Source organism: Leuresthes tenuis, unplaced genomic scaffold (genome assembly GCF_036924035.1).
Source record: "Leuresthes tenuis unplaced genomic scaffold, fLeuTen1.0.hap1 SCAF_3, whole genome shotgun sequence".
NCBI classification, from domain to species: Eukaryota; Metazoa; Chordata; class Actinopteri; order Atheriniformes; family Atherinopsidae; genus Leuresthes; species Leuresthes tenuis.
Genome location: NW_027325357.1, coordinates 14,790,167 through 14,816,844, shown reverse-complemented (window position 1 = coordinate 14,816,844; position 26,678 = coordinate 14,790,167). Strand labels below are relative to the sequence as shown.

At 40.4% G+C, this 26,678-nt stretch overlaps 3 protein-coding genes across 5 annotated transcripts; 1 reads left to right on the top strand and 2 right to left on the bottom strand.

The window, feature by feature from the left end:
• Window positions 1-211: 211 nt before the first annotated feature.
• On the bottom strand, window positions 212-2,739 carry tnfrsf18 (tumor necrosis factor receptor superfamily, member 18). The gene is made up of 7 exons (XM_072383029.1): window positions 2,616-2,739; window positions 2,322-2,447; window positions 2,104-2,235; window positions 1,915-2,023; window positions 1,073-1,143; window positions 834-950; window positions 212-408 (listed from the first exon to the last, which is right to left on the bottom strand). Exons 1-7 carry the CDS (start codon window positions 2,737-2,739, stop codon window positions 278-280), a joined length of 810 nt encoding a protein of 269 aa, XP_072239130.1. The 3' UTR covers window positions 212-277.
• Window positions 2,740-7,352: 4,613 nt separating this feature from the next.
• On the bottom strand, window positions 7,353-12,601 carry LOC140304006 (uncharacterized). Its single transcript, XM_072383028.1, is given in 7 exon segments — window positions 7,353-8,413; window positions 8,901-9,005; window positions 9,096-9,348; window positions 9,350-9,516; window positions 9,602-9,730; window positions 9,928-10,047; window positions 12,508-12,601. Coding segments are annotated over 7 exon segments (951 nt in total). The 3' UTR covers window positions 7,353-8,330.
• A 1,932-nt stretch (window positions 12,602-14,533) lies between these two features.
• ddi2 (DNA-damage inducible protein 2) lies at window positions 14,534-24,707 on the top strand. Of its 3 annotated transcripts, XM_072381998.1 has the most exons (11): window positions 14,534-14,672; window positions 14,830-15,008; window positions 16,814-16,943; window positions 17,160-17,522; window positions 17,636-17,762; window positions 17,962-18,089; window positions 19,444-19,572; window positions 19,996-20,099; window positions 20,226-20,418; window positions 21,815-21,863; window positions 22,175-22,225. In XM_072381998.1, exons 2-10 carry the CDS (start codon window positions 14,871-14,873, stop codon window positions 21,823-21,825), a joined length of 1,323 nt encoding a protein of 440 aa, XP_072238099.1. In that variant the 5' UTR covers window positions 14,534-14,672; window positions 14,830-14,870; the 3' UTR covers window positions 21,826-21,863; window positions 22,175-22,225. The 3 variants fall into 3 exon arrangements, with proteins under 3 accessions (XP_072238099.1, XP_072238098.1, XP_072238097.1); XM_072381997.1 differs by having other exon boundaries at window positions 14,534-15,008; XM_072381996.1 differs by lacking the exons at window positions 14,534-14,672; window positions 14,830-15,008; window positions 16,814-16,943; ... (3 more) ...; window positions 19,444-19,572; window positions 19,996-20,099 and having other exon boundaries at window positions 20,258-20,418; window positions 22,175-24,707.
• Window positions 24,708-26,678: the final 1,971 nt, after the last annotated feature.

Here is a 26,678-nt window from a genome sequence, read left to right as displayed (position 1 = left end):
GAGACACCAGTTAACATGATACAGAAGAAGCTGGAGTACCTGGAGTGAACCCATGCATACATGGGAAGAACATGCAAACTCCACACTGAAACGCCCCAGCTGGGAATTGGACCGGGAATTGAACCAGGAACTCTTTTTGCTTTGAAGCAACAGTGCTAACCACCAGCCCACCATGCAGCCCTGTTTAAATCATGTTTAAATGTGTACCAAAGCCAAGCAAGGTGCAATTACATCAATACTATGATAGTCCTTGTTGCTAATCACACTGGTGACATTATCAACTGATTTCCAGATGCAGAGGACCAGAACTGTCCTTGGATTCGTCCTGGATCATGAGCTGGACCCCACTCTCCTCCTTTGACAGGTGAAAATCGCTGGTTTTGGCTGGGACCACTTGGACAGGTTTATCTGTTGAAGCAGTGCGAGTTAACACAAAGAAATGTGTTTAGTAGTTTAATACCACTTTTTAATCAAATTTACAACAAATTACTATCAGTGCTCTTTACATTTTCTTTATCCATCCTCAACTTAAAGTGCTTTTCCAACACAGTTTTCACTGTCAGACATAAAGTTTGCTTTGTAATCATGGCAAAGGGGTTATTTTTAAATATCGTTTAATGCTGATTAACAGGAAACAATAAAAGAAAAAAATGGGTGGGTACCCTTTACCAACTACTTATTCTAACAATCTGTTTTGGCAACATTGTTGCTGTTACTAATTATTGGGTAATTGATTGATTATCATGCCTGTTTTTTCATGAATTAAATCCACATATACTGGTGAGTTCAGCCCACATTTAAATTGTTATTTTTTTTTATTGAAAATGACTTACTTGCTGTGTGCTTCCTCAGCTTCTTTGAGAAGGTATAAGACACAAACACAAAGAGGGTGAGGGACAGCAAAACGAAGCCAATGCACAGGGTCACATAAAAGAGGCCTCCTTGCGTCTCTGGAGAAAAGTCACAAATCACAGATAAGTTAGTTACAATATTGTTATGTACTGGTCTAAAGTAAAAAATAATGACAAATTGAAACAAATCATTGAACGAACGAGTCATTGTGTCAACACACCAGAGTTATGACAAACAGAGTTGTGAGTTTCATTCCCTGGAATCCGTTCAGCAAGTCCACGAGCACTGCACCTGTTGACCACAAATGATTTATGTTAGAGTGACTCTCTGATTTCACTTTTTCATTCATTTAAAGGTTAAAGGTTAGCCCTTAAATGGGCTTTTGTGGAGGAAAAGTAACTTTAATTTTTTGCTACTTGCAACTGGCTTAGTGATGAAAACTGATAAGTTCACTGTCGGTTAAAGTGGTGTTCTTCCAAATATCAGCAGTCTCGATCATTGTTTCTGCCTCAGTGTGCAGATGACAGAAACGTGATTTTTAGTTGCGATAAGATGCAATAAGTTGTGTTAGTTGGTGACTTGCAGCGGGTTTTACACGACTTTACACGACAGATCAAAGGTCAGTGACACTATGCAAACAAATGCACTTAGTCCTTTTCTGGGAAGTACTGTACACCACATTTTACTTTAATCGAACTGGGAATCTCCCTTATTCATCAAAACATTCAAATAGACAAAACTGGCAATCTTATAAAATACAGTGAGCAGTCAGTTTAGACAAAAATATAACGAAATAACATTTCCACTGGTACAACTCACACAAACGTCACAAAACCGCATTTAATTTAATGTTGTGTCAGCAGCCAGTTGACAGATATGACTGAGGTTTTGAGTGAAATGTTTTTGGTGAGTCATTGTATCCATCAGACGTGGAGTTGTGACAGCCCTCTAAACAGTTGGGAGAATTACAGCACAGGACAATTCCCACGATTCGTCAAGGAAAAAGGAAGCAAACCGGTTGAGAAAAACTGTTGTGGCTGAACAAATATGAAGGGGTCTTACTGTGTCCGAGGCTTGCAGGTGTCCTCTTTCACATCAAAGTATTCATGTCCACGGCATTTAGGTTCACATTTATACGAATATGTTGTCAAGCTGAAATCTGAGGAAACCTCTGCATAGATAATGAAAAAATTTTTTGTGGCAGCAACATATAAACGTGTTTCTTTAAGCTTAAAATGTGTCCATTCTTACCTTTCCTCTTCGGATTCTCCCATATTTGACAGTTGTTCTTCTCACACCTTGAGCAATTATTGTTGGAGCAGAGGAAACCAGACTGACAAGAACAAGTTCCACTTGTGGTTGATGTACATTTTTCAATATATCCTGTAGATGGACAATTCAAATTACACTACATCTGGTCTTTTTTATGCCGTGTTAAATAGCTTGTCAACATGCCTGTCAAGTGTTACCTCGTGGGCACTGCTGACACTGTTCACAGATGGTAAAGATGTTGTATTTATCCGAGTAATATCCCTCCGCACAGGGACTACACACAGTTTGTTCAACCTTAGAGCAATACTTCTTCAGAAAAGTACCTTCAAAGCAAGAAACAAACAATCTGTTACCTTCAAGAATATTCACACTGACCCTTGAATGCAGTAATTGAGGTCATGCACATCTCATGTGACAATTCGATCTCACAGTTTAACAGCTTCATAGACACTGTATTATTTCAGAAGCTTAATAAGGTGTGAGGTATTTACCTGGGGGACACATATCACAACAGTGTCCATTTATCTCCTCCTGCCGATCACCGCAGTGTGTGGCTTGTCCCTTTGTCCACAAGCTCAGTACGCACACAAGTAAAATTGGCATTGAGTAGTTCATTGTGATAAATGCTCGGCTCCTGTTTCTGGGTTCTTATAATGGCTCTTTGCTGACGTCAGTGTAACTTTTTCAACAAGACAGGCGTGAGTTCTCACAGGAAGTAAAAGACCACAAATGTAGCGAGGTACTATCGAGTGGGAGAGTGGGTGGTGTTTGGTCATTAAAACAGAATACAGTGCTTTAATGCTTCTGTGCTCATAGGACATCATTTCTCAAGGCTTTTTTGGAAACCATATGTGGGAAGAACACATATTTTTTTCTTACACTTCCCAGGCTCTTCTGAGATATCACCACACTCTTAAAGTCTCACTCCAGCAGTTACAATTTTTCCTAAATACTCACCTGAGTCTGACTCTGCACCCAAAAGCTGATCTGGACATGCTCTCATTTCTGCTCACAGAATACACACCCCTTCCTGTCACAGCTACACTACAAATGACCAATTTAAATTGTGGGATAATTCAGACATGTATGTTTGAGCCAAAGAGTGATTCTTGAGAAGAGGAAGATCATCTATTCAAGGTCACATGCCAGTGGAAGAATCAGAATGGTAATAGATTTATGTTTTATGGCTTTGAGCAATGTTAAAAATGCTCCACTTGCACTTTTTTTCTGTCTCACTTTTTCTCTTTTCAACATTAAATCAGTTTTGCTTGCACATGTTGTTCTTTCAGCTTTGATGAAAAACAATGATTCATGAAAATACGGAGATGACAGCCAGTAATCTAACCTTAACTATATTGTCTTTGATACCTAACAATAACCAAGTACTTTGTGATGCCTAATCATAATAACCATGTAAATTTGGATACCTAACTCTAACTATCTTGGTTTTATATACATAACCTGAACCAAGTAGTTTGGTCTATGTAAGACAAAGAAAAAAAAAAGCTAAGTGAGTGTGTAAGGAAACAGCAACAGAATGCAAACTGGACATTTTACCATAAAGTGACTTAAAGATACTAATGGTCAGGATGAAACGCAATTTCTAGTCCCCCTCTTAGGAGTAGCTTGTGTAGCATCATCCTCCGAACCCACCCTAACTGCGGATTTGTGGCTTATCAAATGTGACACAATAGTCAAAATGTGACAAATTCATTGAATGCCAGGTAACACTAAATTACTTTATGCAGTTATCTTCATATTCAGACACATGAAAAAAGTGGAAATCATATTTGTGCAAACAAATCTTAGGGTTTAGAAATAAAAGTAGTACATTAAATGTAGTACATCAGCCTCTGTGACCAACTTATACGCAATGATTGATATTGCTCTAGTCACTCCAGGTGGAGCTGCGTTTTAGTACCTTAACAGCAACAGCTGATAATCTCAGGAGTGAGTCGCTGTACTACAAATTGATTGAGAAGAAGGTGCTGAGCTAAAAGGTAAAACTTATAAAAAACAAAAATGGAAATTTATGTAACTATTTCATATTTCTGCCATGGGCTGAGCTAATAGCAGGGAACCAAGCTCTTGCTTTATCAACAACACATACATTTATCTGTGCAGTATATGTGGGAGAGCACAGCCTTGACACTGGACCACATATTGTGCCTTGACACGGCTCAAACAACATATTGTTTGCTGACACTGCTCGTATAAGATGTCGTTTAAGGTCAGAATGAACCCTGTCTAGATAATGTCGAAGATGTAGTAGCATTCTCAGACAGCAGGCGCCAAACAGAGATTGGGTTTGGGCCACATACACACTGAATGATATAGAAATGTATAAGCTGAGGTCATTGGGAATTTCCGTGCATGCTGAAATGTAAACGTCTCTGTGACATTCTGTTCAATAAATTCCACACAGACATACTGACATACAATGGACTGTGCAAACCTAAAGCCTTCATAAGTCACTCTAAAGCCCGATATTTGAAACTTTCTCTAAATACCTATCCGAGTTTTAAAGGTCTTGTTAGCAAGGTCTTCTACAGGCATTACAATCAACTGTGATGCACAGCTACAATTATTTATAGCACCCACATCCACATAATAGTTTATTATAAATACTGTTTATTATGGTTAGATTATGGAAATAGCTGTATCTTGCAAATTACAAAAAACTGCAATCATATACTAGAATTAGCAATAATTTTGTGATCATTTTCCATTGAAAAGGACAAATATTTGCTGGTTCCAGCTAAGAGGATGTTTTGTATTTCTGTGATTGATAGCTTAGGTCAATACAGTATAGTAGCACACGAAATTAAAAGAGAAACCTGTTTTCAGTTTAACATTCTCTGACATCAACTACTCAACACATGTATCAATTACAAATGAATTAACAGACTCTTGTATTGTACAGCCTTGCTGTTGATGTTACATATTGATGTGATTTCCAGTGCAACATGACTCAAGATCCTAATTTGAATGTTCGCTCTGACTCATTTTAAAAGCTCTCATATGTGAGGGTCATTGATTAGTTTGACTGCATTGTGGGCCTGAAAACTTTTGAAAGTAAAGCCTGATAATTGTTGTGGTTTTCATTTTTAGTTTTAAGTGTTCAATTTAATCTTGTATTATGGTATGCATGATAATACCAATATTTCAGTGATAACCCCTGCTGAAGTCACACCCATTTAAACACCATGATGTGTGGCTGTGTCACCAAAGAAATCAAAGACATTAGTATCTGTGTTGTTCATTCACACAAGCCCTACCGCATAGTTGCATGTTTGAAACCCTCTTCAGGATGTGATGTTCAAGTAAACCTGTGTGCAGGCAGCTCTCAACAGTAGTCAGGGAAGTGTCATTTTGTAGCCACAAATGACACTCTTGAAACTGGAGTTCCCATTATACATACACCACCCTTTCTGTAAATGTTGTGGCAAGTGTGGGTGGAAAGTAGGTGTTCACATTTAGTTAGTGTGGTGTTCAGTGGCACTTACTACAGACAACCCTATAAAATCTTTTGAAAAACTACAGCATACACCTGCCTTGAATGTTTTTTTTTGTTACTGTCAAAGAGATGAATCTAAGTGTATTTGTATTGTGTTTTGAGGGGTGGCCGTACTTTTTTTATTTTTTTTAAACATGTTAATGACTCCTGTTTTCAGCTGTGTAAAACTGAATGAATTGACATCAGTGGATGTCTGCACCAGCGAAAAATTGGCCACTCCTCAACTCAAGCTTACATTAGTTGGTACTAACATAAAAAACTGACTGAACTGTCAGCTGTCAAGTAGTAGTGTAGGTTAGTGGATAATGAAAACAAGGGTAACTAAGGGGCCAGCCAGGTAGCAAAAAATTATGAATAATTGTATAAGATATATAAAAAGAAGAAATAACCAGCTAAAACTAATAATGTAAATGAATGAACAACTGAAAGCCACGGTTGCAATATGTACTCAATTATAAGATTTGGTTAAAATAGATGGCAAGGATGACATGATGTCATGATGAAATAAATGTGTTTTACAGTATGGCTTGATAAAGAGTTCATTTAAGCAACATTACTGAAAATTCTGGAAGTGATGGAAGAATAGTCAAAATACGCAATCTAATGTGAAGAACTATGTGCATCAAGCTTAACAGCATGAAATCGATCTAAATGATCTTAACAATGACTGCTCAACTGTAGGAACTATTCATTGTAAAAATCCCATGATGACAAAAATTTTTAGAACATGAAGTCACTGTGCTACGGAACCTCCTCATAAACATGTATCAACATAAACTGGATGTGTCCTTCCTACACTAATCAACCGGAAAGGAGCATTCATTTTCCATACCCACTTTAGGGTTGGGGCAGGTCATGCTCACACGCACTACATTCACACCGCAGGTCTCAATGCTCAGTTCTGATATTTGGCTGATTTATTTCATAATATAAGTCAGATTTGGGACACGTAATGTTAAAGTGAGGACTGAGCCATATAAAGTGTTTCAAAAACTTTATTAAAAAAAATTTTAAAAAAGAGAGACACCAAAAACAGCGGTTTTAAATGCGGTGACATTTTCACTTATACCCCTCCCCCGCAAAAAAAAAAAAAACGGTTTACATTTGTAAAACACACAAATAAAAATGAAAAAAATTAATCCATTGCAGTATAGAAACAAGTATGTACAATGGATGCATGGTTTTATCATTTGTTGTCAGCATGATTTTTGAGAAAGTCACTGTGCATTGAGCCTGTTTCAGCAAAACTCAGTCAGGGTTTGCTACACATGCAGTAGACCACACACCGACTTCCTGGATCACTGACATTTACTGTCAGTACACGCAGGGGTTGTTTGCACATTGACTTCTCTCTGTAAGAACTGTTCATCCTTTTGTTGTTGTACCAAAATTAGCTTTAAGAGGATAGCATTGTTCATATACCCGTCCATCAATATTAGGCATTTTCTTAGATACTTAAAGTATAGTTTCTTAAAGCAAACATAAGTTGCTTTTAATGTAAAATGAATGACCAAGATTATAATTATAACTTTTAACAAAGTATTGTTGTTTTCATCAGATCTTTTTTTTAACACATCATTAACACTATTCTGAAGAAAAACTAGATTTTAAGGAAGGAATTAATGAATTACATATTTTGCCAGATAGATACAACAACTCCTCAAGAGTCAGACAGTTACACATGAAGCTGTCTGGAGTGTGTCTGTTTTTTTTAAAAATATGATATGTAAATGAAGAAAAGTGACGAGGGCACGCTTTCAGAACTCCTCTGACTGTTCTGATCTGAGAGACATCTACAGCGAGGCATAAACAACATCAAAGTCTTCACATTTATAACATCGATCTTTCCATAGGCCGGAACAAGAAAACATGAGAGGAGGCATCTCTCAATGGGAAAAAACAAGGCACATTTGGCTCCACATGGGAACTCCCCCAACCCCACATACCACAGAAAGCATGTTTTTAATCTTGTTCTTTTCTGAATAGACCTGTTACCAATGGAAAAGGGTGAGCAAACAAAAACACCCAAGACAGAAATAGAGTGATAGACGGCCTGAAAAAAAGTCACAATGTTTTTTTCACTATGGCATTTCAGCAGCTGGATCTGTGGTAACGTGGCTAGTATTGTTGTACAGTAATTTACAGTATTGTTCATACTGTACATTTCTCAGATTGTCCCAGGCCCCATTAGAGCATGTTACTTTCTATAATGTCAGAAGGTTTACAAAACCTGCAGAAACACATGTATATGAACATCTTAGTTGAGTGGTAATGGCATGATCTCACAGGTTATTGTAAGAAAATAAAATCTGCAAATTCAATATATAATAAATACAGATACATATTCTTTGTAAAATCAAAACTGTATCAATATTATTATAGAATGTATAGTAGTATAAGAAGTCAAGGATAAATGTCACTACTTGAATGGTCTACCTATTTTCAAAAATCAAGGTATGATTCATGCAACTCTAATGATAATTGTCTCAATATTGTTTTACAACAGAACAAACACAGGTCAAATATTGACCACACTGTAGCTTGAGAATACACCTGCTACAATACAGATAGTTTTAGTCTAACATGAAACTAACAATATACAGAATACCTGAGAGATCATTTTAAAATTATTTAAATGATAATCTTCTGATCTGAAATTCACAGCATTAGACGACACCTAAACTTCACCTCACGGCTCCGGATTTAGTTTGAGAGAGGACTCACTGCTGTCACCACTTTCCTCAACAGGGCGCCGGCACAATGGATCGTTTGCTGTGAACAAAAATCAAAGCGTAATTGATCAAATTAACATTTATAAAACGTTACGTATCCACCATTGATATCAACAATAGTCCTTTTGTCAGGCTCAGTGCTAAGAAGCATGAAGCACCAATTTTAAAACACTATGTGAAACATTAATAAAGAAAATAAATGTGTATTTCCAACAATATTAGGAATAAAATTTTGCATTACAATACCCTCTTTCTTTTGAACATGTTTACTGTGTAAATTAATACCTCTTTCACACCTGCTAAGGCTGTGAAACTACTGCTAGCTTTTGGTCAGCTTAGCTTAGCATAAAGATTTGATACAGTTCTGTCCAAAGTTAGATGACCTGCTACGTCTTGGCAAGGTGCAGTCGTAGTTTTTCAAATGCAGACACAAGAGTTACATAAATCCTGACTCTAAGCAGCCAAGAGTTTTTACGAAAACGTCATTACCATCCCTTAAGTACTTAAATACTTTACTTGCAACATACTATGTTGTGTTGGTATTTTCTGCCAACAAGGAGAAAAATACAGCTTGCAGATCACAGCAGTCAGCACAAGCAGCACAGCAAATCCAAAAATGAAAGGGGCCATGCCTGGTAAAACGAGACAAACCAGGAATTTATTACATGATTTTACTTTTTAATCTGAGGCTGCATCATACGAGAAGAAAGTGAGTGTTTTACCAAAGTGGTTTCCAGTGTTTGAATAAGGAGGGGGCCGCACTTTCTCCGTCACAGAGGTCTTTCTGAAAAGAGTTGTGGTGGTAGAATGTGTCGTCTGTGTTTCAGCCCCCTCGTGTGGAGGGTGGGTTTCTGCGAGAGAAAAGCTTTTGTTTGGAGTGGAGACTGCTGGAGGATAGCTCCGCATCGCCTCATTACAGATGGCATCAGTGGTTGGGGTTCCAGGAATTTTTACTCCTGTCTCTTTGCAGCTAGAATAAAATACAAAGATAAATCAATGGCTTGTCTCTATAGATATAACTGAGACTGCAATGTTTTATATAAAGCAAGGGCAGAGTATTAAAACAGTGGTCATACTCTTTCCATTTTTTACAGGTTTTGCCAATACTTGGGTTGAAATATCCTGCATCACATTCTGAACACACTGGTCGGGAGAAAGAAATATTTGTTAAAGGAAACAAGTTGTTTGACACATGGAAAATGCTGAAAACTTGGTGTTGCTTTAATACCTCCTTGTCTTAGTTCAAATCCTCTGTCACATTTGCACATGACAGAATCTTCCATGTAGGGAACAAATCCTTCATGACACTGGCATTTTGCGTCTGCCACTTTGGTACATCTCTCTATTTCAAAACTTCCTGATTTCACAACAACAACAAAAAAGATATCTTTGGTTGGCAAAGTTTCGATCTGAAGCTATTCAATTAATCTGGAAACAATAAAAGAGAGTAAAGTGTTCTTTTATTTTTGTTTATTTTTCTATAGATATGGAAAGTTTATCAGTTATTGTTCAAAATACAGTTTGAAGTCATCTTATCAAAGCTTTAGCTCTTACCCTCCTGACATGTTGTGCAACCTTTGCAACTCTGAGAAACGTTTTCTGTTGGCTGGTAATATCCATCACCACAGGCAACACAGCTTGGTTGTTTACGTCCATTAAGAACAATTTTGTGACCTTTACATATTAAACAGTATCAAAAGAAACAACATACTTTAATAACATTAACACACAGTACTCAAAGCACACCAGAAATAACACGACAAAGACAAAAACAGAACTCTATAGCTTAACACAGAATCAAAAAGAACAGGTAGAGGATAACACAAGAAAATGAAACTTTACCTTTGCCGCACTTCAGTGCATCCAAATTAATAACAATTTCATTAAATGCCAAAATAAGTATAAACTGACTGTACAGAACCATGCTTAACTCTACTCTAGAGACACGAGGTTTCCTGTTCGTGGTGCGGCAGAAAGTCTGAGACAGAAACTGATAGATGGAGAGAGACTCCACTAAGTTTAGGCTGTTTTCCATTACAATGCATTACCACTTCAGTAGGTGGGGTCCTCCCCTTATGTCACCTGAACGAGAAACATTCAGGCAGATGTTATATAGTCTAAGTGTTCAAACTGATACAACAATACACTAATCATAGAGTATGGAGGGTTTTAGTTGGGGTGGGAATGAAGATGGTTAATCCTATATGGTGGCAGGTGATAGGAGATGGTGGCAGGTTTCAGGCTTAGGAAGCTCTTTAAGGTTTCTGCTACATTGGGTTAGAGGTGAGGCTTTTGTCTTCCAGGAAAAGGTCATCCAAACAGTTACCGACAGTGGCAAGTAAACTGACTTGAGTTAACTCTCCTGCAACACGGGGGCAACCACCTGGGTCATAGTGACTTAGCATTAAGCTATCTCAACCCTGCTTCCTTCTTCTCTCATTCAGCCGTGAGCGTGAGGACAGTCCAAACAATACATTTAGAATCTGGTTGATTAATGGCCTATACCTTAAGAGTATATGAATTACATATAGTTATTTGGTACATAAGTTATTTTTTTTACGAGAGCAATTCTTATTCATTCATTTATTTATTCAACAATATATTTTATCGGGAGAAATACCAAAGTATCTGAAAACAGCTTTTCAATACAAGCATCATAGACAAGCGATAAGGAGTAATAGCAGGTCCAAAATAAATCCAGTAAAGAACACACTGTTTAAAACTAGACATTAGTACAATTTTGTTGCTGAACTAAGATTTAACAGCTCTCTTAAAGAGTAAAAGTTCACAAGATTTCAAATGAACAAGTGGAGAATCTCAAATTTTTTACAAATTGAGACTTTACAATTGCCACCTGAAGCAGGCCTGAGACCAGACAGTGAAACCATATGATATATGTAAAAACATTAAGATTTAAAAACATGTATTTAGACAGTCAGACAGTCAAATAGTTTATTATCTTAAAGCTGTAAAGATTAACTCCTCTTTTTTCTCCATTTGAATTTTATAATTATATCTAAATATTTCTTGCTTAACGAGTTCAACTTTCATTCTAACATTATCTGGTTATGTTTCTAGTAAAACGTGTGGTATTGGTATGTTTCAACCTAAAACTTTAACTTAAAAACCACCACTTTCTAGGCTTAAAATTTAGGTGACCCTGAAACATCCCATAGTTATGCTGCTATCGGTTTAGACTGCTGGGTGACCTCGCATCATACACGTTTTCTCCCTCTGTTCTCTTTTTTTCTCTGTACATATAACATTATTGTTGTCATTAACTTGTGTTTCTCTTTGTCAGCAGATATCCATGATCTGGTATCATGGTGTTTCCTGTTCTCTTTTTCCTGTCCTCTCAAACCCCAAATGATCCAGCGGATGGCCACCCTCCCTGAATCTTGTTCTGCCAGAAGTTTAAGGGAGATATTTTTCTTTCCACAGTCTTGGATCGAAGTGAAGCCCTTAAATCGTCCAGGTTGAGATTCTACTGCAATGATTTACTATGAGGTCGAAATAATTCATATTTGCTCTCACACTTACTATCATACTCTCTCACACTTACTATCATAATCTCTCACACTTACTATCATACTCTCTCACACTTACTATCATAATCTCTCATACTTACTATCATACTATCTCACACTTACTATCATACTATCTCATACTTACTATCATACTCTCTCACACTTACTATCATAATCTCTCACACTTACTATCACACTTACTATCATACTCTCTCACACTTACTATCATACTATCTCACACTTACTATCATACTATCTCACACTTACTATCATACTATCTCACACTTACTATCATACTATCTCATACTTACTATCATAATCTCTCACACTTACTATCATACTATCTCATACTTACTATCATAATCTCTCACACTTACTATCACACTTACTATCATACTCTCTAACAAACACTACGATAGTCACACACACTTACTATCATACTCTCTTACACGCTATTATGGCTGGAACAACGTGATAGTGATTGTATGAGAGAATGATATGCGATGTGTGCGAGTATGATAGTATGTGTGAGAGAGTTTGATAGTAATTGTGAGAGAAAATATTATTTATTTCCTAAATGGCCTCTCGTAATTTACAGCTGCCTCACCTTTAATCTTCCAAACATGTCTCTGGTCTGGTCTGTTGGTTCCTTCGTTGTTCTTGACCATCTGAACCAGTTCTCTTTCACATGAGAGTGACATTTTGGGTCTTCGTCCAGACTTTAGAAAAGTAACTACACATCGTCATAACTTGTACCCACATAACATTGTTTAAGTTAATATCTTTTGAAGGTGGCACAGTCCTGATATGTGTAAATTTGCTCTCTTTTTTCTTTGATTTTAACTGAGCTCTTTGATCTTGCCCATTTATGTCAACACAGAAACGTGAGTCGATCATTTCCACACTGAGCTGATTAGGGCTTTCTGTATATTCTGTATAGTTTTTTATTTCTATGGCTTGACAAATAATTTGCTATATGGGTTCATTTGATAGAAGAAAAATAAATTTGTCATTCATCTTTTGCACGATGCCAATCATTACAGTAACATCAACACTCCTAAAATAATCATTTTGCAACTGTGCAGAAATCAGATTATGTTTTTGGAAACATAATCTTATCTTCTAAACCAACATTCAGTTGCAAAGGTATTCTTTGCTGTGTTTAGCACAATTTTTTTTCTCTCTTTCTCTCAGGAAAAGGTAGTGGTTTTGCTTTCGGAAACTGTGTCGCTTTGTGTTGGTTTGCCCGTAAGAACATTACGTTGTACATAGGCATATGGGGAGCAGGTGGAAAAAACCACAATCAAGCTAAATTTGCAAGATAACGCACACAAGCACGCCTCCTGAAAACGGATGTTGAAAAACCCCTATTCAAAATTTATCAGGCTGTCATTCATATACATCATGAAATAGAGAAAAGCATCAAAATCTCTGAGACACAATGTTAACATTATCCATTTAACATAGTTATGAAAAAGAAAGATGGCATATTAGTGAAAAAGCACACTTTTAACTCTCATTTCCAAAGATAAATGAATAAGGAGATTGCTCCCTGACAAAAAATCTAAACAAGAATATATTTATTTTTGAAAGCTTTGAGTTTAATATCAGTATATACACAGAAAAAAACCTTGAGACTGATAGTGATTGGACATAAACGGACATCCAAATGTGCGCTTTACAATTACACTTATGTGTTGTCTTTGAACAAAATCTTTGACTCTTCATATTGATATTCCACTTTAAAAACTCCTTTAATCTTTTCAATTAACTCTCCCAGCTCATAAAAATGTAGCATTGTTGCGTTTTACACACGATACCTAGCCAATCACTGCTTCTTCAAGCAGCAGCAACATTTACTTGAAAAAAGAAAAAAAATGTTGTGATTATTATGAGCTCATATGGATTGTGAGAAACCGAAGCAGAAAAGGCAACAAAACTGACAAAAATTCAAGAAAACTGAATACACAATGGGCAGTGGTGTTTGAAAGACTGCATGAAAGCAAGGTGTTAAAGTAATAGATTTTGCATATCATATCTACCTTGCATTCACATCTATTTTAAGTTAGTCTCGTTTTTTAATCTGCTTAACTTGTCCCTCATTAGATAAAAAAAGGAACAACAGCAACAATCAAAATAGATATAATGACAAATGTGTTTTAGCACTTTTAGCACTGAACTTTTCCAGTGATCTTCAAGCTACTAGAAGACATGTTGGCGACAGTTGGAAAGTGGGCTGCTAAAAAAAGAAGAGCAATACTGTTACTCAACTGAGGATAGATTGCTCGAGCACTACTCATACATTTAGTAAAATACGTAAATGTCCTACTGGAGAATACCCTTATTGTAATGAACACGAGACAGTTGAACATGTTCAGCTTCACTGTGGCAAATACAAAGCAGAAATAAGCCTGCTTTTTCAAACTCTAAGAAAGGCAAACCATCTTGATTTTATATTTGCAGGTTTTACGGGGAAAACAGAAGCAAAATATTCTATGATCATTATCAAGCATGTTTTTTAAAAGCCTTTCTTCACCATACGCTACTCAGATCGGTGGCGGTAATGCGCCATTGAGCAAGTTTGCCAACCGACAATAAACGTGAAAGAAGAAGAAGAAGGGAGGAAAAAAAGAAGAAGAAGAAGGAAGCGCCTCTTGACGACTTGAAATACGACGTGTCGAAAAACAAGCTGAACAAGATGCGGCACTGTTGAGCCTTATCTGTTATTTTGTTGTTGTTAAAAGAGAAACTGTCACATCAGGCGTTTACCTAGTAAGTCCAAAGCAGTCACCGACTTTCGCTTTAGTTGTGCTTTCAATTTGGATCCACCTTTTACTGAAACACGCTTAAATTTTGAGAAAAACCCAGCTACTTTGCGTGTTTTCTTCTATGATACAAGAAACTACATTAACCGCATTCTGTTACATAGGGTTTGCCCAGTGATCCTGTCCTCCCCCCCTCAAAAAAGCGATGCTGGTCACCGTTTTCTGCGCGCCGAGGGATCGTCCTGAAACTACATTCGCCCTCGATGTATCCCCGGAGCTGGAGCTGAGAGACTTTGTAGCACTTTGTGAACTGGAATCAGGAATCCCTGCTGGAGAAATCCAGGCAAGACCCGTTCTAGATGTAGCCGGGAAGCTAATGTAGCTAACAGCTAACGTAGCATGAATCGGAACTTGTGTTGATTTGACTTATGAGCTGTTGCGAAACACGACTTACCAACAACAGACATATTTTCCGACTAGTTCCTCACGCGTCTTAGTAATGGTTACGAACGTTGTGGGTAGGCTTAACCTAACTGATAGTCAACCTTATGGAACACTAATTAAGCTAAGCATCTGTTTAGCTTAACTGTTTGTTAAGATCAAATAAACAAGGAGGTGTAGCGTTAGTTAGATGGTATAGTAAACTAAATCACTGGGGGCTTTATAGAAAACACAATGTGTCTGCCTGGCAAATGAAGGTTTAGGGAAACGTTAGTTGCTTGTCTCAATAAAATTCAATCAAATTCACCCAGCTCAAACACACGGGTTAAGGGTTCCATCAAGGAATCCTTTACTGCAGTTGTGTTTTAGTTAACTGCAATTGTAGCTGATAGGTTTTATTACTCTCAGATACAGCACTGGTACCCAACAGCTTTGAGTATGGCATAGTGAAAAAATAAAGATAAAATGATTGCTCCTCTCTCTGAATAGGGGTTTAATTGTTATGTCAAGCAAGTTTGGCCAGATGCAGCTGCTTTGGAGTATAACAGATGCAAATAGCCTCAACTATTGAACCAAAGTAAGGCCGTAGTTAATGTAACGTTTTCCTCAAGTAAAAGTCAGCCTAGTCTGAGAAAAACTGTCACAACCTGAAACCTGCAAATGAGCAGTTTTTGATGGTGCAAGTGTGCAAAAACCTTTTTAAAAAATAATTTAACTAGACCTTGTTTTTCATGGCGCCAGCTTCTGTTGGATTGGGACAGAATTGCATACTGCATTTAACGTTAAACGTCTTTCAACTGACTGGTCCAGGTTTAGTAGTCATTTTCTAGTCCAGCCACTGAGTTTGCTGGATTTGAGCACCACTGTAGGATTGAAACTTTTAGCTGCCTTTAGCTCCTGGTTGATGAGAAGAAAAACTTATGTGGTGTCACACTGTGCTTTAGATTTTAAGTGTCCTCAAGCATAATTTGTGTACATTCTTTAGACCAAACCACCGGCTTAATGAGCAGGTTTATTAGTCATTACAGTAGTCATTTATTGCCACCCTGCTGTGCACACCTAATGGCTTTTACAGACATGCCCATAAGATGTTTTTAAGGTTTGTAAGACCTATCGTGAGCAAAATAAACCCTCTGTGCTGTGGCTGGGGATTTTTTGCTTTGAATCAGCAAAGCACTGCCTACAGTCTCAGAACAGGAACCGGTCCAGACTGACAGACGTAGCTGCCTGGCAGAAATGTGAGTGGGGCCCAGTAATACTTTAGATATCACTGCCCACTGATTTAGAAAGTAGGTGTAGAGTTTTAACCCAAGGCATTTAAGGACATAATTTAATCATTTTCGTGGCGAATAAAACTTTGAGTAACATCTGTGGGTTTTAGTGGGATTCAAATTTGCATGAGTGGGCACGCTGGAAACAGAAAGTGAAAATACAGGTGATGCATTGACACTGCGAGACAGATCAAGAAAATAGATAGTCAGATAATAATCTGGGGCTGGAGTAGAGGGACACTTTCTATTTTCATCAGATTCTAATAGGTGAAACCTGACCTAAGGATTTTATTTATTTATTTTTTACGGAAACATGGCATCTTTGAACAGCTGTAAAATCATGACCTCATCTAACATTGAATGAGTAAGGACTTGTGAATATTCAGCAGGTCGATTTGTTGTGTATTTAACTTCTTCTGAATATTTTTGTTTACAGATCACTTATGTAGAACAGCCCCTAAAAGACCCCACTCGTGCCTTGGGGACTTATGGTGTGAAGGATGGGGATGTGGTGGTGCTCCGACAAGCTGACAGAAGGCCACCACCGAGTCAGCCAGCCTTCCCAGGTAACAAGTGACTTGATTTTGGATACATCATCATAAAGTAAGAGGAAAGTCAGTGCAGTTTACAGGAACTCAAAAGGGGTTGATTTGCCTGTTTGCTGTTGGCACCTAATGAAGCGATACTCTGAAGCGAAAAACAAAATATTGCTTAATTATCAGTTTGACAAGACAGGTTCCCGACATGTTAACCTCTGACCTCTTTTTCACTTTGCTCCTCAGGTCTACCCCACATTGACTTTCGTTCCATCACAGTCCCGGGCACCTCCCCCTCAACCAGTCAACGTGGTGCCGTAAGACCGCAGCAACAGGCTCCGCAGCAACAGGCTCCGCAGCAACAGGCTCCGCAGCAACAAGCTCCGCAGCAACAGGCTCCGCAGCCGCAGGCTTCACAGCGGCAGGTACCACCACAGCAGCAGCGTGCCGCACAGCCTTCCACGCCAGTGGCCTTTCGTGGCTCCTCTCCTCAGGGCCTGGACGACCCCGCCTTACTTCAGCAGATGCTATTATCGAATCCACACGAGCTCTCACTCCTCAAAGAGCGAAACCCTCCACTCGCCGAGGCCCTGTTGAGCGGAGATTTAGGTGAACCAAAAGAGGAAGAAGAAAGGCATTGATGCGTTAAGCCACGGTTCGTGTCAAAGGTCGTTCGGTTAGATATGAATCGGTCACGTTTGTTGTAACTGTGTTTCTTTTAGAGCGTTTCACCAAAGTGCTGCTGGAGCAACAGCAGGATCGAGCCAGAAGGGAGCAAGAGAGAATCAGACTTCTGACCGCAGATCCTTTTGATTTGGACGCCCAGGCAAAGATTGAAGAGGACATTAGGTATAAAAAGCTGTTTAAAGACCGTCAACATGATAGCTCTGGTTTTCCAGAGACAGAGAAATTTAGACTTGCGTCTCGCTAGGTGATCACATGCATGGGTGATTTACTGTAAATAAGAAGGCAGGAATACAAAGTCACTTGTTTACTACATGCAGGCAGCATGCATTGGCTGTGCGTGTCTTATTTGTGTTTATTCCAGGCAGCACAACGTAGAGGAGAACATGACCATCGCAATGGAGGAGGCCCCAGAGAGCTTTGGACAAGTGGTTATGCTGTACATTAACTGCAGAGTCAATGGCCACCCTGTGAAAGCTTTTGTTGACTCAGGTAACGAACATTATATCCGGATATTTGTAGCAGAAGCACAATGGTCCTCAAAATGCAGATGGGCTATGTAGTAGATGAGTTTCTGTGGCCCCAACAGATTTTACATCCGTGTGAGTTACGCAGCCGCAGTCAGACTTGGATTAACGCTTCATGATGTGATTTATTTCTTCACTCTCACAGTGGAACCCCAACTTAGTTGTTTTAGATGGTTATACGCTGTCAGCAATGTAAATTGTTGAGGTAAAATGACTACCGAAAGGAATGAATAGATAGAAATAAGATGACAAACTGTTAGAAAGTTGGAATTCAGCAGTGAGAAAGGCGTGCTTGAAATAGCAAGAGATACCCCAGAGTGCATTGGGTTTTGTGTGTTTGTAGCTTGGTAACAACTGAGGTGATGATGCCGTTCAACATCTGAGGCGTTCCTTCGCACTAACATGTTCAGGATTCCACCGTCTCTTTTTTAACAAGCACTGCAATCCCTCCTTTATCACGTTCCTAAATGTGTTCAAAGAATAGCTGTCGCCCTTTTCTGTGTGCTTAAACAGGGGATCAGAAAAGCACTTTTATCACGCCTCTGCACTTTAATGTGCTTTTAAAATGGCTTGATTTGATTTATATTTCTTTACATTTCATTTTGATTTTATGGTCTTCATTGTAGACTTAGCAGTGCCTAACAGGGACTTTTCAGGAGCAGTGTTTTCGATGCCAAACAGGGACATTAAAACACTGCAGACCACCTCACCTTTAGGTGCAGTGAGCTCTGTAGCTCAACACGGTTGTTCTGCTCATTCTGAAAAGCGTAAGACGCTTGTGTCGCTCTACTAACACAAGCCGGTTTTCTCTTCTCCTGTCAAGCTTACTCAGCGCAGTGTTGGTAAGCATCGTGCCCATATGGAGGGGATACTGTCAGGAGGGGAAAATGAAGGGTTGAGTTGAGCCAATCCACATCATGTGGTGGGAGTTTGTCTAATTTTTGCTCATTTTGATTCATCGTATGTTCATCTGGCTAAATTTCAGAGGAGGAAAGACGGTGTTTACATTAGAATGTAGTTTTACTTTGTTTCAACACCTGGCCTTATGTCAGCATGCTTGTAAATGAGCGCATAATACATAAAGGCCAAGCAACGACATGCTTAATCTGTGCAGTTTAGATAGTTACGGTCAGAAAAGGGATCTTTCTGCATCTGTTAATCCTCAATATATCGATCATTTTATTGTATGTTTGAATTAAAACAAAGCTTGTTGCTTTGTTATTTTTTTCTTTTTAATGACCTCTAATGATCTCCATCCAGTTATAAGTTGAGTTTGGAAATTGTTTAATTTTTTTTCTCTCATGTTCCTCAAATTTTAGGAGCCCAGATGACCATCATGAGCCAAGCGTGCGCAGAGCGCTGTAACATCATGCGACTGGTGGATCGGCGCTGGGCCGGGATCGCCAAAGGAGTGGGCACTCAGAAGATCATCGGCAGAGTTCATCTGGGTGGGTGTCAGAATATTCAGCTGACCATTACTCCAAGCAACACCAGACCAGTTTGAAACACATGAGGATATGGTGATCTGTTATTCCATGTTCAGCCGTGTGCCTCAGTCATGCCGGCCATGGTGATCGTACAAGTTTAATAGGAAATCCTTCTTCTTCTTCGAGACATTTCCCTCTCAAGCAACGGGGTTTCCTTTGTGAGAGTTGTGGTTGAAATCAGTACAATTGTACAATGTCATTCGGCCTCCTTGAGAAGAATAACTTTCTGTAGATAGCCACTCAAACTAAGCTCAATACTCAGCATATGCACACAGTGACACATTGTCTGGTGCTTTCTGGGCCCAGATAGGTAGAGCCGTTTTTCCAAACCTGATCAGTGAATTTGCTTTTTGAAACTTTCCGTCTGCACTGCGTGTTTTCCAGCTCAGGTCCAAATCGAGGGGGACTTTCTTCCTTGTTCTTTCTCCATCTTAGAAGACCAGCCAATGGACATGCTGCTTGGCCTGGACATGCTGAAGAGACACCAGGTGCGTCTCATTCCACCTGAGCACAGTGTGCATCACAGCACGAGACTGCAATGACTAAATCGTACAGGACTTCTGTTTTCTGTTCCCATTGTGCCCGAAGCCTCATTTCTCATGTTTTTCTGGCAGTGTTCAATCGACCTAAAGAAGAACGTGCTCGTAATCGGCACCACCGGCACCGAAACGCGCTTCCTGTCTGAGGCCGAGCTGCCAGAGTGCGCCCGACTGGCGTACGGAGCGGAGGGGCGTGAAGATGCCCGTCCAGAAGAGATTGCTGACAGAGAACTGGCCGAGGCGCTTCAGAGGTCCATACAGGAGAGCGGTAAGGAGCTGTCTCTGCACTTTAGCCCGGTGTTCACTGAGCTTTTCACGGCTCTGTTGGAGCTACATTTGCATGTGCCACGTAAAGCTTCTTACTCTCAACCCCATTTATGCAGTCATCTGAATTTTTCAGTCATGTGATCACTTCATGTCATCACCTCAGCACTTTGAATGTGCTTTAGAATGAATTGAGGTCGGGAAGTTGAGAGATATTTGTTGCATAAAACCATAATTGAAAAGTCTTTTACGCTTAAAGGGAAACAAATATTATTATCATTTTTCTGTATGTCACTGGTGAAAGGATCTCTATTCCGTTCTCCTGGGTGGAATGGGTTTTTTTTTTTGGGGGGGGGGGGAGTCCTGTAAAGGGAGGGTCTAGAGGTAATAAACATTTAATCTACTTTAATCTGCTTTTCTTGTGTATGGTTGGACAAAATAAAGTAATCTTTGCAGTGTTGACGTACTGACAGTCGCGCCATCAGTATAACTAATCGAACTTAATTAACTCCCATTAGCCGTTTTCACACACGAACGCCGGAGATGTTCAGGAGGATGTTCATACAGGCACACCACAGCGGGAGGCTTTCTGCGCTCTCCTGGCTGGAAATGTGAGGGAGGGGGTACGGGGAAAAGTACAGGGTGTGGGTCAGCAGAAAGGACAAACTCTCGCCAACACACGTGCTCTAGCGGTGCTGCTTCAGAATATTTGCTGACACAATCCTGCATCGTGTCACCCGCTGATGCTCTTGAGATTTTACAAAGAAGCTGCGTGGAAAATCCCCACAAGAAGCAAGGGATGTTGTGGACATTTGCATTCACACCAGCCACAACCCGGGAACACCTCTGGAGCGTTTCAGACGTCCAGCGCGTGTGTGGAAACGGCTTCTGATTATAGGCCAAAGCCATGGATGTGAAATTACACTAGTGGTGTTTTTCTATGAAGTGTGTCGCATTCAGAATTTTTAAACATATAAATAAGTGTTCACCTTTAAGGAAGTTTCTACTTCGTCTTTGTTATTGGTGGAAATATTTGAGTGCTTCAGTGAATTCGGGCACAACCAACCTTCCTCCACTGGAGAAAAGACACTTAATCAGCTGACAGTTTAAACAGATTTAGTCTCCATTCGAATTCTGATCATTGTTTTTGATATTTGATATTTTGCTCAAATATTCTCCCGATGTGACCTCCTTCAGGCCCTCTGAGGTTTAGTGAGGCGTATATGATTACACTTTGACCTCTTTGACTCAGGCTCAAGCTTTTTTGTTTTTGTTAACGACACTTTTTCACATCTGAGTGTGTGAAAAGGCGGACAGTTTGGTTGCATGCCCTGTGTGTGACTGCTAACTTTCTCCGTCCCTTTGCATGATGTGTGGTGTGTGCCCTAATCCCTGAGCAGGACAGCACTGATGCATTTGGAGACAGCTGGAGAGGGCCCTACCAACCAGGTACTGCAAATTCACAAGTCCATTGCCAGTGCTAAGTCCATTGCTATTTATTTCTTTTCTCTTTCTGTTATTTTGCTGCTGGTTAGGTGTTGTACTTTTTGTTTTGACTTATTCACATATTCATTCTGAATAAGTATCAGGTGAAAAAGTATCAAAATTCGTTGATTATCTGTGCAGAGTATTCAAGTTTCAGTAAGGAAATTTGAATTAATTTTTTTTTGTCCTGCAGCTATCTAAACTTGTATGTTTGTGAACCCTGTCCGGGTGCAACTTTAAAGTTTGGTTACAAGTGATATTTTCTCTCACAACAGACACTGCAGATGGACGAACTACCTCACCGAAGCCCCCACCATTTACATTACCCAGAACCTTACACCAAATCTCCTCACCCGACTCTCCTTCCCAAAGCCCTTCTTGTGACCAACCCCAGAACCCGATCCTGGATCGCTCCCAGTCTGCCCCGGCCACCTTGGAGCAAGCCACGACAACCTGGCAATGCAAGGGCCGACCTGGCCTCCCGGAGCTTCCTCGGCCTTCATCCCCAGCAGAGGATGCTCCTCCACCTCTGAGTGTCCACACTCGCCCTCTGCCCCTCCACAGCAGCAACCCTGATGTGCTCCCTGTACCCAGTCCCTCGACAGATGTTCTCCGTACACGTTCCCCTCATCCAGACATGTCCACAACATCCCAGGATCCAGGGGCAGAGGTACAACCTGACGCCACAGAGGGGGAGTCTGGATCAGATGAGGTGGAGAAAAGCTCTATGTGCACTACATTGGAGGAACTCTCCCCTGTTCAGCCCATGGAGCAGGAGGCAACTGAGTCTGGTACAGTTGATGCCAGAGAGGCCTGTCCCATGTCTCCTGGCCAACTCAACTCAGTTGAAATGGATTCTCCCTCTGCCCCCTGTAGTGTGGTGTCCTCTGAGAAGGAGCAGCCTGACGGAGATCGCCCCTCCAGCTCTGACAACATCCCCTCGCTGGCAGCTGCTTTGATGGAGCTTCATGAGCTGCTTTTATCCAACAACTGTGCTCAGTCGCAAAACCGCAGCACCTCCTGCTCCCCATCGAATCCACTCCAGCAGGACTCAGACAAGGAATCCCCCAAGTCCCACACCCCAACACCCGAAAGTACTCGCCCCACTTCCATTACAGCTGGTGCAGAAACAAGCGATGCCAAAGCCAACTATGCTAATGACGTGTCTGATGAGGAACCATCTCAGTCTGTTGTGCCCGACTTCTCTGGTCAGGATGAGCATCTGGGGGGAGGTACAGCAGATACCGCAGAGAGACCAGAACCACCGCAGTGTCCAGATGGCTCTGAGGAGAGAGGGCCCGATGAACGAAGACGCGCCAAGACCAGTAACATCAGCGTTTCTCAGCCTGAGCCAGAGGTTCCCCCTGATCCCGTCGGGGACCTTGAGTTCAGGGAACCGCCCGAGGGGCAGCATGGGAGAGGCTTTGCAGATGGACAAGCCTCTGGCTCCAACACCAGAGACACTCTCCTCAGCCCGCTGTCAGTGGAGTCGCCGGAGGAGGTCTCCAGCTCCTCGTCCTCCTCTGCTCCTCGTCTCACTCAGGCCCGCCGGCCTTCATCTCCAGCCCCTCTCCTTCCCTCTCCACACCCCTTTATTGAACAGTTTCCAGCTGAGCACATCCAGAGAATCCAGGCAGCAGGCTTTTCTGCCAGGGAGGCTGTGGAGGCACTCGAACGGGCCCATGGGGTTGTGGAGCTTGCTCTGCTGGCACTTCTGGCCCGCAGCATCACTGTGCCCACCTAGACTCCTAACCAATCGCGCGAGTCCCCAGCTTCCCAACTCAGCATCTGTCTTATTTATACCTTGTTACTGATCCAGATGTCTCAGTCCCTTTTCAGAAGGGAGCCACAGGGAAATGCTGTGTCTTGGTTTGTCATGGAGAATATCGGAAAATAAACGGGACAACTGGGAATACTTTTCTGGCTATAACAGATATGTGAGGTGTGTTTGCATGCAGATGTTTTGGGTGCCCACCCATTTCATTGGATTTTTTTCTTTCCTTTCCTTTCTTTTTTTTTTTTTTTAGCAATTCGGTATCATAGATTGATTGTCTTCTCGTTTTGTTGCCCAGCATTGACTCGATATTAAACGCGAAAAATTCTGGTTGATTCTAGAATATCATACTTTGACATTTCATATGCTCTAAAACTATTATTACAAAATAGTTGAATTGGTCATTTAATCAACACAGTGATCTCAAACTGAGCTGTGTGAATCCTACTCAAATTGAGGTATCTGAGGCCCTGATGCTGATTTTTATGTTTCTAACCCCTTTAATCAGAGCCTCGCAGTAAAGAAAAACCGAAAAAAAACAAAAACTGATGCAGTTAAGATGATTTTTTTTTAACAAGTTTGCAAATATTTTCCCACAGATAAGTGGACCCCCCCCCCCATAAATTCAATCATTATTGCTCTAAAATGCCAAGCACGTTTGTTGAATTGTGACAGTAGATGGCATTCTTTGATTTAGTATGTCTAATACAGAAGGTATCTTGTACTGTATGTGTCATTTTCCACTGTTTGACAGCTTTGCCATGTGTTGATAACAAAACTGTTTTTAGCTCCTGTTCGGAAACCCATTTATTTCGTGTCAAATCATCATAGTGTGTTCAAATCTGAAAACATCCCGTTTTCATTTTGAGTCTGGCCATTGATGGACGTCAAGTTTTGTCATTTACATCATATATCAAGGCTTTTAATGGCTTTATTTGAGTCATGCCCACAATGTTCAGGCAGATTGAATTATTTACTTTTATCTTATATGGAATTTTAAATTGCAAAATAAAATTAAACTAGTATTTGTATAATTTGTGTGAGTTGGAGGTCTCTTTTTTTCCTTTTTTCTTTGTTTTTCCCAAACATAAATATCGATCCTGTGTTTGATCTCATCTCGAAAGAGCTGCACTTGATGTAAAAGGAAAGCTTTAGTTGAAGCTTTAGATTGATGAGTAGTTGGAAACCAGATGTGGAGCAATCAATCACGTAAAATACAACAACGGCTGCTTTTAGACCTCGTTTGATTGTGCAGGAAGAACAATCACACCTGCCTCTAGTTTTTGTGATTGCTGCTGAGCTCAGACTGCCTTACCTCACACTAATTAGTCTGAATGTATTTGTAGGCAGCAGAAGGATGCGTCCATAGTTGTAAAATCAGTTGTAGCTGCCAGACTAAATCATTATGGCACATTTCAATTTCACAGAAGAGAACAGAAGTCTTCGTTTGAGTAGTAGCATTATCGCTAGATTGCAGTCCACCTTTGGAATCAGTCCTCCTGGGAATAATTCTGAGTCACAAAAGCCAACCATGAAGACAAGTGAGGAGATTAGTTCAGGGTCTTCTCACCTGGAAAACAGCCTTGATGAGAGGAGTGACTCCATGAACCAAGTGGAGGATTACAGGTAAGGCCCACAGAAGCTTAGAGTGCAGGTAAAAGATTCAATAAGACCGTTTTCAGTGTAAGATTCTAACGAGCAAATTTGTCTGTAGTCTTAGTCCTCGCGTGGACGTTTCCGCAGCTCTAAAGTCGATGGCGTTAATGCATGTGTGGAATTTGAAAATGCACTCGTCGGCACTGTTTTCTTCTCCTGGAGTCCAGGAAGATGACTCGACTTTGTCGCCTGTGGGTGATCTGGATAAAAGTCATGAAATGTAAGACGGGTCGTAAATGTATGCATTTTGGCAGAAGATTTACAGTTGAGTCAGTGTGGCTTTTAAATTTTTTATTTTTTTTATTTTAAAGGGAAGAGGATCCATTTGAGGAAGAACCGCTGACTGTGTCATTCCAGTCCAAGTACATGCATTTTTGTAAGTTTGACTCTCAGGCCTCTTGACAGTCACTGGAAAACTAACCCTTAAATGCAATGTAAAGCATGTTTTCTGCCCCCCCCCCCCTTTTACTGTACAGTCCCGCTGTATCAAGACTACTGCCTGCAGGCTGTGAGAGATGATCTGCATCGACTCAAAGACGGTGTTGTGTCTGAACTGATAAATTTCCAATATCTTAAGAGGCTGCAGTCCCCTTTGAGTCCCTGCAGCCGTTCTGGGGTCCTATCACCTCAGCCAAGCCCTCCCGATGCAACTCTATCCTCACCTCAGCCTCGACCAATTCGGGTGACTTCTTGCACCCTCTGGCAAGATTTGGAGGAGGTGAAGGCATCTGGCCTAATCAGTAGCTTGACAACCACAGAGATCTCCCTTCAGGAGGTGTGTAAAGGGTACAGTTTTATGCCTTACTGACAAATCAGGACAGGTTGAGATGTGGATTTCATGCTCTGACTCCTAAAGTTAAGGGGGGTACATAAATAAGGCATCTGAGGGGTTCAAAATGAATTCTGTAGCGTGGCATCTTCAGCAGTAAGGTATCCTGCATGCTGCGTCCCCCGCAGAGCACTGAGTTTGTCAGTGAGTTAGTCCTGAAGACTATCACTGATCTCTTCTTGAGCAGAAGAATCATTGCTTTCCTTATTTTCTTTCCCTGAAGTCAATGTTTGAGCTGATTGGCTCTGAAGCGTCTTACCTAAAGAGCCTCGGCGTGGCAGTCGAGCATTTCCATGCATCAAAGGCACTAAAGAAGGTTCTGTCCAAAATGGAGCATCATATTTTGTTTTCCAACATTTGCCATGTAAAGACGGCCAGTGAAAGGTGAGTAAATGCTGCTTTGTATTTATTAATTTATTTAAACTGACCATATGGATGATTGTTTAGTTGGACACCCTTTTTCTTGTAGATTTCTCATGGATCTGGAAACTCGACTAGGAGAGAGCGTGGTTATATCTCA

Excerpts from the sequence above, each read along its gene's own strand:
- tnfrsf18 (XM_072383029.1), bottom strand. The coding sequence starts at position 2,739 with ATGAACTACTCAATGCCAATTTTACTTGTGTGCGTACTGAGCTTGTGG. Across the intron at positions 2,236-2,321 it reads GTGTCAGCAGTGCCCACGAG|GATATATTGAAAAATGTACA; the intron begins GTAACACTTGAC and ends GTCCATCTACAG. Across the intron at positions 409-833 it reads GCTGAGGAAGCACACAGCAA|ATAAACCTGTCCAAGTGGTC; the intron begins GTAAGTCATTTT and ends CTGCTTCAACAG.
- ddi2 (XM_072381996.1), top strand. The coding sequence starts at position 20,350 with ATGCCCGTCCAGAAGAGATTGCTGACAGAGAACTGGCCGAGGCGCTTC. Across the intron at positions 20,419-21,814 it reads GAGGTCCATACAGGAGAGCG|GACAGCACTGATGCATTTGG; the intron begins GTAAGGAGCTGT and ends ATCCCTGAGCAG. Across the intron at positions 21,864-22,174 it reads GAGAGGGCCCTACCAACCAG|ACACTGCAGATGGACGAACT; the intron begins GTACTGCAAATT and ends CTCTCACAACAG.